This window comes from Rattus rattus, chromosome X (assembly GCF_011064425.1).
Source record: "Rattus rattus isolate New Zealand chromosome X, Rrattus_CSIRO_v1, whole genome shotgun sequence".
Classification (NCBI taxonomy): Eukaryota; Metazoa; Chordata; class Mammalia; order Rodentia; family Muridae; genus Rattus; species Rattus rattus.
The window spans coordinates 14,165,684-14,179,569 of NC_046172.1; the positions used below are offsets into that span (position 1 = coordinate 14,165,684).

The 13,886-nt window shown below is 39.8% G+C and overlaps 1 protein-coding gene across 1 annotated transcript; it reads right to left on the reverse strand.

The window, feature by feature from the left end:
• Positions 1 to 1,136: 1,136 nt before the first annotated feature.
• On the reverse strand, positions 1,137 to 10,284 carry Dynlt3 (dynein light chain Tctex-type 3). The gene is given in 5 exon segments (XM_032890074.1): positions 1,137 to 2,898; positions 3,222 to 3,299; positions 3,914 to 4,037; positions 7,850 to 7,897; positions 10,153 to 10,284. Coding segments are annotated over 5 exon segments (357 nt in total). The 5' UTR covers positions 10,183 to 10,284; the 3' UTR covers positions 1,137 to 2,821.
• Between the last annotated feature and the right edge of the window lie 3,602 nt (positions 10,285 to 13,886).

Below are 13,886 nucleotides of genomic sequence, written 5' to 3' on the forward strand. Positions count from 1 at the left end.
GCTCAATCCTCCATAAAAGTCAGTACTACATCTTATAAGGGATGGGTGTTTAAGATTATTGTATAGAATACATGAAATATGCAGACAGAGGAAGGACTATCAGAAGAGGAAGGGAACCAGCAAGTGGGGGTGGGGAGAAGGATGTGGGAGCAGTGGGATCATCAGACAAAAACAAAGTATGACGCATATGTATGAAAATATAATAAAAACCCATTACTTTATATGCTAACTTAAAATATTCACTGTAAAAGGCAGAGGGTTAACTTTACAGAACTATCTAATACTGGTCATAGATGATTCAGCCACAAACATAGTTCCACCTTTTGAATTATAAAACAAATTCCCTTTGGTCAGATTGTAGCACATGAGGAAAGAATTTCAACTTACTTTTGATATGTGCCCTAGAAGAGCTTTAACCACTTTCCCCAAATAGATGACTATTTTCTCATCCATTTTAATAACTACTATTAAGAATATGTAACTATTTTTGCTCAAATGTTGAAGATGAAACCCTAAAATCATCCTATGATCACTAAAAATTGCAATGTTGAATACACACAGTGAAAACCCATCCAGTGGCTCATAATTAAATAGCACCCAACTTGGGAAGAAGAGAAATGTGCTCTTTACAAAGAGAAAGTGTAATGCGATGTTGCCATTATCGGGGCAGTCTATTTGGACTTTACAAACACAAAATTATAGCTTTTCAGAAACCACAGTTAGGGCTTACATGCGATTACTCTTATTTTACTTGAAGTCCCCAATTTGTTAAAAATAAGCAACAACTCATTTGCAATTTGACAAACAAGACAAATCACTAAAATTATCATTACAAGTTCAAAATAGTTACAAAGCATATTTTACACTACTAAAGAACCATGTTAAAGATCATAAATACACAAACAGGAAGCTATTAATGAAATTGTGTTGGTAAAGACTAGATTTGGGTAGCAACATTTTCAAGACACAGTATTGTTGGGTAACTGAGTCTGGCCTCACACACTTGATGTATTAATTTCTGTAATATATTTATGTGGTCCCACATGTATTTTCTTCCCCCATTTATCCTATTTGGAATTTATTCAACTAAGCCCAATCCTGATTTCTTTACCACTGAATGATCAACCAGAGCCAGATTTTTCAGCACAATAAGATAGTCTTTATTATATTTTAAACTAGAAACAGCAGATAGCAAGCTCACGAGGTATGATTTGATAATTTTAAAATGAGTCTTCAACAATAATCATCAAAGAATAAATCTTAACTGCACAGATAATTTGGTCACTGTTACAATCTCCTGGGGTTCAAGAGCCAGCAGCATAAAGTAACATAAAGGTAATGACAAAGAACTCCTGATGTGCCAAAGCTACAGGTCACCTCATTAAACCCTACCTTTGCATTCTTGTCATTACAGTTATTTAACAAAATGTCAGCCATGCACCGGAGTCCTATACAAGAACTTGTTTCGCTGTTGCCACTAATAAACTTTCCCTTACCCAAAAACTTCAATGAATTATGCGATTCTAGTGTTCATATGGTTAGTCATCAATGGTAATATTGGTTGATTTCACATTCAAGGTTAAATTGAGACTGACTTTTGCATTGATGTATCATTGTGTATTCTAATAGTTATCTCTGATTTTATTAATAAATTGAACTGTATTTCATAAGCCCTGAGATATTAGATAACCTGCTAATGATTGTTCACTTTACATGTATTTTCTACTCTTGTCCTAACTCTACTTAAGTATTTTAAATTATTCACACATAGTTGAAACTAATTCAATGATAAATTTATTACTGTATAGCTGAGACTAGTAATAAGGCCTTTAAGTAAGAGTTGCATATTTGATGTATTACTTTGTGGGAAGCAACCCTTAAAAACTACATCTATAATTCTGTCAGCAATTCGTGCTTTCTTTCTAGTTCATTTTCCCATAGAGGGCCAGACTCTCTTCCTTTCTTTTGTTTTCCTTCAAACATAAACACCAGTTTTCCAACTGAACAGCTAGCTGCCAACAAACTTGACCTGGGGAAACCACGTTAAGAGTTGTCTGCCTGGCAGAGAAACATGCAGAGCACACATTCAATAGTGAGCCATCCCCCGTGGAAGGAGTGGATTATAAGGCAGTTGTCTGAATCATACATCGTTGATCATACACTAAACTAATTTTGCTCACCCAGGAAATCTGGTTGATCGTATTTAATCCCACCCCAAGGGTAAATGTAAGAAACTGACATTGACAATCAATGGATTTGCCAGTTCTCAGGAAAACAAAACTGGTTAGGCACAGCAGCGATGACAACATTCGAAGGGGGCTGGCATGTGGGTGTCAAAATTACTTTTCATGAACTACTATATGCAATTCAACGAAGGAAAAAACTTAAACCAAAAAGGTCTTAGCTAATTCATGTCATTTTCTCTGCATTGATCCTTGTCGTTTTTTATGCACATACTTATCCCTGTCACATTTTCTAGTTATTAATGTTAGTATCTAAATAGATTTCAGCATCTCTGTGGGAACATAATAATAGTGAAAGGCTTGTATAATTAGAAGATTCTATCTTTAGGTCAGCCATATCTCTGCATTAATTGTTGGCTAACATTTTATGTCCTTAAATAATGCTGTATAGAATACAAGATAATCTGCCAACTTCCTCTTAGACTTCTGCTTACAATATCAATTCTCTGTTGATAGCTTTTAAGCATATTGCACACTTGTCATCTAGCACATTAATATGTAATTGTTACTTTTTAGAAAGGATACACTCACAAACTTAAGTTAATGGCTTTAACCCAAAACATTTACTGTGTCACATGTTATAGGACAATTGCTACTGCAAAAACATTAACAACGCAGTTCATGGTTCGATTCTCCCATCTAACGGTACAGGTGCCTGAAAGTATACAAGAAGAGGACTTTGATATACTAGCAAAACCTCACATTTAAAACACTAAACACATACACATGCATACACGCACGCACGTACGCACGCACGCACGCACACACGCGTATGCCATACTCTTAAAGATTTTAGTAGTATTTCCTCCAACACATGGTGTCTTTACATTTCATACTGGGCTGAAATCATACTTGTGACTAGGTACAAAGCAATTCTATTGATACTATCTTTTCAGACTTTAAGTAGCACTACGTAATAACTCCAGTCTGACTTTGCTGGAACTTTGATTCTGGGTAAATTCACTTAAGGTCCCTCACCATCAGATGTTGTATCCCAAAAACAGGAGCTGGCCACGTGAAATCCATATGGGCTCCTCTGGACTACTGCACAGGTCACTACAAAGAAAGACACAGAACAGGAGTTACTGAAAAAGGGAAGGAGGCAAGGCTGCAGGGTTTGTATTAGAACTCTAAAAACTAAAAATGTAACACAAAACAATTCAGCCAGTCAACTAAAATAGTCTCCTATGTTGAACATTTCCTACCACCCTGAACCTAACTCCATGGGATTCAGCCATTTCATGGACTGTTTCCACTACTGCTAGCAATTGCATGGCAGAAAAATTCTGAGTCAAATTGTGTGCTCTGTGCCATTAACAGATTTCAGACAGAAATGCAGGGAATATTCCACTTTGTACTTGGTGGCCTCTTCACAGGCCTCTGCAGAGGCATGGATGGATGAGCAGAAGACAGCATTGAAGGGTCTCCGTACTACAAAAGGGCAAGGTACAAAGTGCTACCAAGGACAAGCAGTTCAAACCGCTTTAGATGGAAAGCCTCTCCTTTCCACACACTATTGTGTATTATGTTGAAGGGATAAGTCAGAAGTGTATCCTACACTATGAGTGTTCAGCTATAATACCTATCATTCAGGTACGCTCTCAAAATTCAGAGAAAATCAGAAGAGAGGTATGCAAACTAATGAGGACGGACTTACAATTATCACTTACCGATGTACTTGTAAGCTTTCCCCAGTTTGACCAAATGAGCTATAGATTGTTCAACGATGCTTGCGGTCCACTGGTTGATGCTATTTTGGTTATAATCATTACCACCCAAGACTCCTTCAACACACTAGGAGAAAGAACAGCTCAATTAACCCAGATGAACCAAACTGGACATATACTCCAAGAGAAATACATTCAAGTTAGCATCTGCTAAGGCATTAACAGAAAACACATATCTACTAAATGTTTGTTGTGCACTGTCTCTAAGCGATTCCGAGTTTTCTAAACATTTCCATGAGCCTTATCTCATTCTATGAAATTTTACAGGTCATACAAAGATAAATTAGCCACTGCCTCTGTGTTAAACCTTAATCTAGCAGAGGCACTAATCAAAGACCTCTAAAGGAAGGCTAATTTAAAAACAATTCTCTGGTGTATAATTGGAATTCCATTCATGACAAATAATTGCTTAGCTATGAAGTAATTAATACACCTGCCAGTGGAAGTGAATAAAGATATTATATAGAAAAGAAAGTCAAACAATCTACCACAGTGTTTACTTGCATCCACTTTGGATACCTGGGCTTTTAGGCCAGGCTCTGTATCTGTCTGCTGTGAAAGTTTTACTAATGATCTTTACCCACGAGTTCCCAGACTGTGAGGAGAGATGCAATTCCCAAGAACTAATGCCTTTGTCCTCTTTTCACTCTGAGTTTTGGACCAAAAGTGTAGGAGAATGAGTTGACGGCCTTGAAGTCAGATGCACTGGCTAAGGCCTAGTCTCCAACAGATGTTTCTTTGCTTAACCCTTAATGTCACAATATGAATGGATAACCTTGTAGATTACCCTGGCCCCCTCCTTCCACTGTGCCTAATCCCAGACTTCTAGCCATGTGTCTGTCTGTGTGTTTGTCTTTTCTTCATCCCTTCATTGCTTTGAGCCAAGTGAAGCCCCTAACTAGTTACCATCAACCCTTAAAGATACTACAAATCAGAGATTTAAACAGTGCTGTGTTCCCCCAGAGCAAAGCTCAGGACATGGGCACAACAGTAAGTACTTAAATGTTTGTTGTTGAAGCAATATTGATTAAAATGTGCTTTCGAGATAGTCTAAACTAAGCATGCTTTAGACTAAGTCTTGAGTTTATGTCATTTAAAATGTAATTTTTCTTTGAGGAAATGTTGGGGATGGGGGAAATTCTATCACTCACTAAATTAAATGCCTTCTAGTACTAGTACAAGACTGGCTCTAAAAGCTCAGCAGTAAAAGTAAGTTGACAGGAAGAGAGAGCTCAGAGCAAGAAATTAAAAGAAGCTGCTGGTGGTGGCACAAGCCTTTAATCCCAGCACTCAAAGGCAGAGGCTGGTGATACTCTGGGCCTCCAAGGCCAGCCTTGTCTACAGAGCAAATTCCAGAATAGCCAGAGCTACACAGACAGACTTTGTCTTGAAAACAAAAAATAAAACAAACAAAAAAACAAAACAAAAACAAAGAAAAAAGAAAAACTAAGCTAACAACCAAACCAAATCAAATCAAAACCTGAAATTAAAGGAATGAGACTGAGTATGGACTAAAACAGAAATGACCATTGAAATTATAGAATTACCTAGGATGATCGAAAGGGTTTTAAAAAAGTGCTTGTACCTTTAAGCCTTTCCAGCTTTTCAATGGAAATATTTTAGTGGCATAGAAAGGTGACTCAGGAAAGAAAGACCAAGGAAACCAGAGACGTGTTCCTCAAAGCAACATGTATGAAGCCTGAGATTTTTCCTAAGTGTTATCTTTCAAATCTAGAATTCAAGTTCAGTTGGTATCAAACTGTTTTCAGTTAACAGCTTATATAGCTAAGCATGTCCAGAACTTCTACGCTATGATAGGTGAAAATTTAGTTCCCCATTAGCTTCCCCCACCTCTTCTCAAGATAGAGGTCTCAGTAGATTTATCAACATGTTTAAGGATAGAAACACATTTACACACACACACACACACACACACACACACACACACACACATCGCCTTTACTCTGACCTCTACCATCCATCATTCCTTCCTAGGGAGACAGAGGTTACCTGGTTGGTGAGTGGTCACATTTTCCTTAGTGTTGGAGAAAACCATATCTTTGAGCACTTGGAACCTGTTTTCCAGTTTTCTCCCATCCACACCCAGACCAAAGAGTCACATTATCCTGCTCTCTGCTGACTCAAACTTTCCCTTGTGTGCATGCAGAGCCAGTATTGCAAGTTCTGAACTGAGCAAGGGTTAGTATAACACAACCCAGTCATCAGCCTAGTTTTTATCTACAATAAAGGCAGTGTTTCACTCTTTCAAGTGACACGTTTGCCTCTCTATAAGGTTCAAAACTTGGGTAAGGGAAATATATTAAAGTGGCTTTTTCTAAAGACCCACAGCATCTTTCCCTTTCATGTGTACTTTAACCACTAATGCTAATGTGTTTCTTGATACCCTATTTTGAAAATAAGATGAGCACTATCTCTCCCTTTCTAATGCTTTGTCTTTTTTTTTTTGGTTCTTTTTTTCGGAGCTGGGGGCCGAACCCCGGGCTTTGCGCTTCCCAGGCTCTACCACTGAGCTAAATCCCCAACCCTTTATCTCTCCTTCTAATTGTTTCTTCCTTGTTCTCGGACACTGTGAAGGCATTGAACACATTTGCATTTTATTTTAATTCAATATTCATAAATACACAGCTATATAACACAGTCTGGGTATTTTAAATAATTAAATATCTAATAAGAATTTTCAACTATTAAAATACACAATTGTTTTCCATGTTGCCTAGCCCTCTGAGATGTTGAGCTGATGATTGTACTTACACAGGGTCAGTCCAGCTGAGCTGCGGATGAGACTATACCCTTAGAGCAAGCAGTCAGGCAAGGCAAGAAGGGCCTCTGGGGAAACTGATTGTGTGTGTGTGTGTGTGTGTGTGTGTGTGTGTGTGTGACACACACACACACACACACACACACACACACACACACACACACACACACACACGGAGCCACTCCTGCCCAGACAGAATTCAAGTCAGGGCTTGATGACACAGGCCTCAAGACACACCTGCAATTGCACCAGCCTCCTGAGCCAGCTCGTTTTTTTTTTTTTTTTAACCTGGGACGGCAGTTAATGCGACTTTAGAGTACTTTAAAGTACCTCACCCACAGTGTAGTCTATATTGATAACACTAGAATCAATAAGGATCCTTAGTATCTTTTCTTTCTGTAGACTTGAAACAGAGCTTCAGTGGGTCTTCCTGAAAAAAGTCCAACTAAGCCTCACTGCTTGTACTACATCCACACCCCTACAAAGACGGAACAAATATTTTAAATTTTTGTTTTTATCATTAACATGTCTAGCTTTGGCCTGACAAATCAAAAACTGGATGCTGACAGGAATCACATGGATAAAAATTCTGAGAGGCTCTGCTAGAGCCTTACTGATACAGAGGAGATGTTTGCAGCCAACCATCAGACTGAGCATAGGGACCCCAATGGGAGGAGCTAGAGAAAGAACTGAGGGAGCTGAAGGGGTTTGGCAACCCCATAGGAAGAACAACAATATCAACCAATCCAGACCTTGACCAGAGCTCCCCAGGACTAAACCACCAACCAAAGAGTACACATGGAGGGACCCATGGCTCCAGATGCATATGTGGCAGAGGATGGCATTGTCTGGCATCAATAGGAGGAGAAGACCATGGTCCTGTGAAGACTCATTTCCACAGTGTAGGGGAATGTGAGGGTGTTGAGGTGGGAGTGGGTCAGTGGGAGTGGGAGCATCCTCATAGAAGCAGGGAGAGGAGGCATGACAGAGGGGGAAAGGGGATAATGCTGAAATGTAAATACATAAATATCCAAGAAAAAATAAAATTAAAAAAGGTTTTTCCATCAAAACCAACTTTTGAGATAATAGGCAAATAGAACTCACTCTCTTTTGACTATATTATGTGCTTCCTCAGCATTGAAGCCAATCTAAAAAGAAAACACACAATAAAACTGCTTTCAGCACAGGCAATATTCAGGATGCCCCTCATCTGGCCTGGAGAGCTTGCAGGACAGAAGACTACAGTGCTAGGTCTACTGAGGGACCCTGATTATTCCCTGTTATTGTGAAGCCATTAGAATTGGGCAGGACAGAAATACCATTTGAAAAGTACTTTTTATAATAGGGAGGGTAATGAAGTCATTCTAGATAATAATTATATAATAAATCATAAGAAACTAGCATTTAGTAGCTATAAAAGATGTCTGATGTGTGCTATCAGAATACAGGAAATCATTTCCGCTAAAGTGGCCCACAAGAAGAGGATGCTCAACTGTCACTTCCAATTTTATTTTGAACTGATGTGAGATAAACCATTGCTTTCCCAAATAAACGATTATGGCAATAATTTGTCATTAGAAATTAATGTTAATTTAATTATATAAATTGGTATTTCATTTTTTTGGAGTAGCTTGTTAGAATCTTAGATGAACAGCAATTTTCAATAGCATCTAAGTGTCACCTAGTGCAAAGCTAGGTTATGTGATAAGATTGAAATACAAGCCAAGATGTTTTGGGTAATACAAAAATCACTTCCATGAAGATACTTTGCGTGCATTTGGAAAAGAAAGCAGCACTTCTGTGTTTTAAAAACCACTATGCAAAAACCCTGGAAAGTCAAAAAATAAAAAATAAAAACCACTATGCAACTTCAAACTACTTGAAATAAGTAAATCCTGGAGTTATGTTTATTTTAATTTAATTTAATTTATTTATTTACATTCTACTACTTTTTTTTTTTTTTTGGAGCTGGGGACCGAACCCAGGGCCTTGCATTTGCTAGGCAAGCACTCTACCACTGAGCTAAATCCCCAACCCTGGAGTTATGTTTTAAGTATAGATCTCCCTATTTTAATTCTGTTAACTGTTCTACACAAGTTCCCACCATTCCCCTAAAAAAGGAATGAAAATCTAAATAGTTGGAGACATTATGAAAAGAAGTCTCATATTTTGGTCCTATGATAAAATATCATTTTTACTTCAAAATCAGGTAAAAACTGGCCTAAGAAATAAAGGACATGTGCATTTATTTCACTGCAGTTTGGAAAGTCGCCCAATACTGTGGATGCGTCTCTCTCTCTTCTGGTGCTATGACCTTGGGGCTTCTCATGTGCTACACAAGCACGCTAAGATTTATTTCTCTACTTTTTTTTCTTTTGAAATTTCATGTATTTAGGAAGTAATGCAAAATAGATCCCCTTGCACCTTTGTTAGGAGGTAAATCTGAGGAAGAAGCCTGTGATTGGGGGTGGGGGCAAGTCCTTATTTCCAACATTAGCATGTTTCACCATTCGCCTACAAGTATGCATACTCCCTGCAGCCCAGAATCTTGTGCAGAAACTTGTACCTTAAAAGTTCCCATTGGACCAGAAGCCCCTTACAAGGATGACGTCACATTTTGCCTCCAGGTCTCATCATTTGTTTTACTGTATCTCACCAGTGGGTACACTGGGCAGAAAATCTCTGTGTATTCTGTCCTTGCAAACTCTTACAGGCTGTGCGATAATTCAACAGGACTCACCTTCCAAGTCCTTGAAACAAGGGCTTAAATATGAAGCCAGAGACCTGGGTTCAAATGGAACATCTGTCATTCCTAGCAGTTTTAACTTGGGGCCTATTACTTGGTTGCCATGAAAAGTCAGAGTCACCATCAATAACAGGAAAATAACAGACATCATGGAGTTCTTGTGAGGCTTAGGGAAACCTGAATCAGTTAGCAAGGGCTCTTAATCCATAAAGCACTTCCTCTAGTCTTTCCTGGGGATAACTCCCAGGACTAGAGTCACCTTGCTGCACCAGGTAAAGGAGACCCAAATGAGTGGAAGAATCAGAAAGAAGACCGGTTTCCCAGGCCCTGATCGCAAAAGGGCGGGGCTCGCCAACGCCTGCCCTTGCATCCCAAGTTAGGGCCTTCATACACCCACCTGGGCTGGCCCTCTCAGACCCCTGATGCCTGCCCCTCAAGCGCTTTTAGAGAGGGTCACTCAGGCCAGCAAGCGATCATCAGCTCACCTTAAGGACCGGGCGGGGGCGTGGAGGGGGAGGGCGGGAGAGGGAGACGCCTAAGGCTAAGAAGGATCCAGGCAGCACGGGGCAGACCTAGGCTAAAGAGACCACCCGGCAGTGTTCCCACAGCCAGTCAGAGAGGGCTGGGGGGCTCTTCCTGGCGCTAGAGGGGCGGTACCTCGTCGCAGGGCCGCTGGTACCCGTCCATGGTGGCTAGTCCCCGGGGGCGGAGCAAACCCTCAGCCCAGCTCCTCAGCGGCGAACTGGCCTCTGGGGAGGTCCCGCCTCCAGTCAAGACCCAGGGCTTTTGTTACGTAGGCCCTGCCCTACTGACGTAAACAGACAAGGACCCGATGTGGGCGGGGTTAAAGGACAGTGGGAGGGGCTTTGGTTGAGTTGAGCCCTGTAGCAAGGCTAAGGGTGCCTGCTAGGTCTAGAGTGTTCTTCAGGCTAGGCTGGTCTTCTGAAAATAAGGGAAGCACGTTAAGAGCTCAAAGGGCTTCCATGGGGATTAGTTAGGATAATCTTGTGTCAGGCAGTCTAGACTCAGCACAAGTGGTTTAGGGCTTCCTGCTGAGATTTTGAGCACAAAATTCAGTCATCCACAGTTAGCCAGCAAATGAGTGTAGCAGCTGATCAAGTATCTGACTTATTTCTCCTTCACTACATTACTGACTTTGAAAAAATATAAAACCCCACAGATTCAGCTTTTACATATGATAAACAAAAAATCCTCTATTTTGTGACTGTACTGTACAAAACCTTCTAAAGTTGCTGCCCTCCCTCTTCCATCAAGACTGTGTGTGTGTGTGTGTGTGTGTGTGTGTGTGTGTGATTTTTGAGAAATGAGCAAATGTCCTAAATGGAATTATAACCCTTAGCAGAAGTACTGTGTTTATATTTATTTTAGGATTACATTACTAAGTGGGGTTGGTTTTGAGATTTTTCTCAAATTCTCAGAAATTCGGATTTTTTTCCTTCCTTTATTCTCTTATTCTCAGTACAGCTAAGATGCAAAAATTTGAAGTAACCGATCCAAGGTCATATATACAGTATGTGATAGAAGAGGTCTATCAGCTCGAGTGCTGCAGTCTGTTAGCAAAGCTCAAGTTCCTGAACACTGTTGTGAGCTTCCTGTTGCTGCTATAACAAATTACCACATAGTAGTTTAGAGCACCAAAAGCATTATTTCACAGTTTTAAAGGTCACATATCTAAAATGGGTCTGGAGGCACTAGCACAGAGGTTCTCAATCCGTGGGTTATGACCCCTTTGGGGGTTGCATATCAGATATCCTGTATAGCAGATATTTACATCGCAATTCATAACAGTAGCAAAATTACGATAATGAAGTGGCAACAAAAATGTCATGGTCTGGGGTCACCACAGCGTGAGGAACTGTGTTAAAGGGTTGTAGCAATAGAAGAGTTGAGAACTACGGGCTAGCAGCTACTCAGTTTCTTGCTATTTACAACTTTTAGTAACATTCCTACAGCTTCTGAGCCACCACCACCTCTCCTGTGTTAGTCTTAACTACACGTACAAACAAAAGGCTTTTGGCCATGTAAGCTAGGACATTGCCAGTTTCTGGGATTCAAATGTAGATATGTTTGGTGGGGGGAAATATTCAGCCCAGCACAATGACTTCTATTTTGTTTCCCAGTATCAAAGTCAGAAGGCTCATTGGTTTTCTAATCCCTTTCTATTACTTTGAGAGTAAAACAGGAATTAAGAGACATGAAGTAACTTGAAGCCTATATAGATGTTAACTGAATCCTCAAGTCCCCCAATTCACCACTCTCACTTTATGAATATTGAATCAAACTTGATGATGTGATTTTGTTGTACTGTTTCTTCTATTCTGGGCCAAATTAGACTATTGCAAAAAAATATGTGATTGAGGTTAAGGAGATGACTTTAGTTATAATACTACCTACAGAGGACCTAGGTTTCTGCCTCCGGGTGCCTCATGTGTTAGCTAAAGGCTGTATGTACTTGGTTGAGGGGACCCTAACACCCTTTCTGGCCTTCCTTTCAGGCTCAGGGCACATATGGTGCACACAAGACCAAGAAAACACCCCATACATTCTATACAAATTCTATGATCTGTCAATGGGAGAAGTGAAAAACAATTTTGAGAATGTACTTAAACTTTGTAATTTTATTAGTGATGTCTTTTTATTAGTAACAGAAAACCCAAGTAGGAAGAACTAAAGTAATAATGTTCATGTTTTTTTCTATAACCAGGAATGTAAAGGTCAATTTATATTCCTGATTGATTTATTTGCTCAAAAGCTTTTGTAGGGTATTTGTGCTTTCTGTCTTCACACAGTACTGTCTTCAAAACATCAGCAATATTTTCTAGTCTCCAGGAGTCTTTTCCTCAGGCCCAATTGGTCATGACTTACCCATGTGATTTTTCCCTTTGACAGAACAGACAGAAAAAATCCTATGGTTAGTGTTTCGTTTTTATTGCGAATAGTGAATTCTATCAAAAAGATGGATGTAGAGATGGGGATATGGCTTAATACATAATCCCAGTGTTGAGGAGACATAGACAGTAGGATTCCTGGAGTTTGCAAGTCTAGCATAAATGGTGTTTCCCAGGTTTCAGGGAGTGAGTCACTCTTAAAAATTAACATGGTGAGCAATTGAGGAAGACACCAGTATTGGTCTCTGGCCTCCATTGGGGTGTTTTGCTGCATAGTCTAAGGCTCTTGAGTGAGGATTATCACCTGAGTGTGGCATAACTTTATTTAAATTATACATATATGTGTTTCAGAAAACCATAGGGAAACATCATGTAAGCTTACTTACCTGTGGGTTCATCTTTATAGAGTCTATCCTTAAATTTATTTATATGGCTGTGAAGGAAAAAGAAGTAGAAATGATGTTAAAATAAATTAGCCAAATATTTCAAATAAGATCTTTAAACAGTTTTAGCGAAACCCATGGTTTGGCTTTTCTAAACATGTTTGATCTGGTTTTAGGCTGTAAATATTTATAAGTCATTCTTGCTCAAGTCGTTTTTGTTTCTTTGCTCCTTTTTGAAACAAGGTCTCACTTATGAAACTTAGGGCTGACTCTAGAACTCAAAAACCTTTCTACCTCGGCTACTGGAGTACTGAGATTACAGATATAGAACAGATACTAGCAATTCTTAAGGAGTGATTTTAACCTAAATATTTTGTTTGTTTACATTTGGTGGTGATGGTTTTAAATGGAATCTCTCTGTAGTCAATGCTGGCCTAGAACTCGTGTTCTTTTGTGTCAGTCTCCTAAATAGTAGGATCATGAGTAGATCTCAAATTAGTCTTGGGAAATCTTACCTAAAAAGCATTTAAAATATTTTAGAAATGATTTGAATTCTATCTCATGGTGAACTAAGGACTGAAAGTATAAACTTTTCATCAACAATGTTGGAAAAAGTAGGGAAGACTGGTAAACGCCACATTTGAATTAGTTTCCAACTGTTCCAGGGGAAGAGGTGATAAGCCAAGACATAAGATAATTAGATTCCGTGGCATGCCAAGGAGGAGAATGTTGATAAGAAATCACACTTTGGGGATTTCTACAGGGGGCACAAATGAAAATATAGCTACAAAACTGTGTCAATAAGACAACATGCGACACCTGCTAGATCCCGCCCGAGCAGCTCTCTGCTCCCAGAACCTGGGTGGGAGAGTTACCCACGCTTGGTCAGGTGGGCACCTTGAGGCTGCAGAGCAGTAGAGACCACTGCCCACCCCTGCCTCCACATCCCCGGACCCAAGAGGAATCTTTCAAGGCTCCTGTTCCTGGAGGCCCAGACAGCAGAGCCCGCCTGAGACATAATCACGGAACCTGAAGGAAACAGACCGGGTAAACAGTTCTCTGCACCCAAATCCCGTGGGAGGGAGAGCTAAACCTTCAG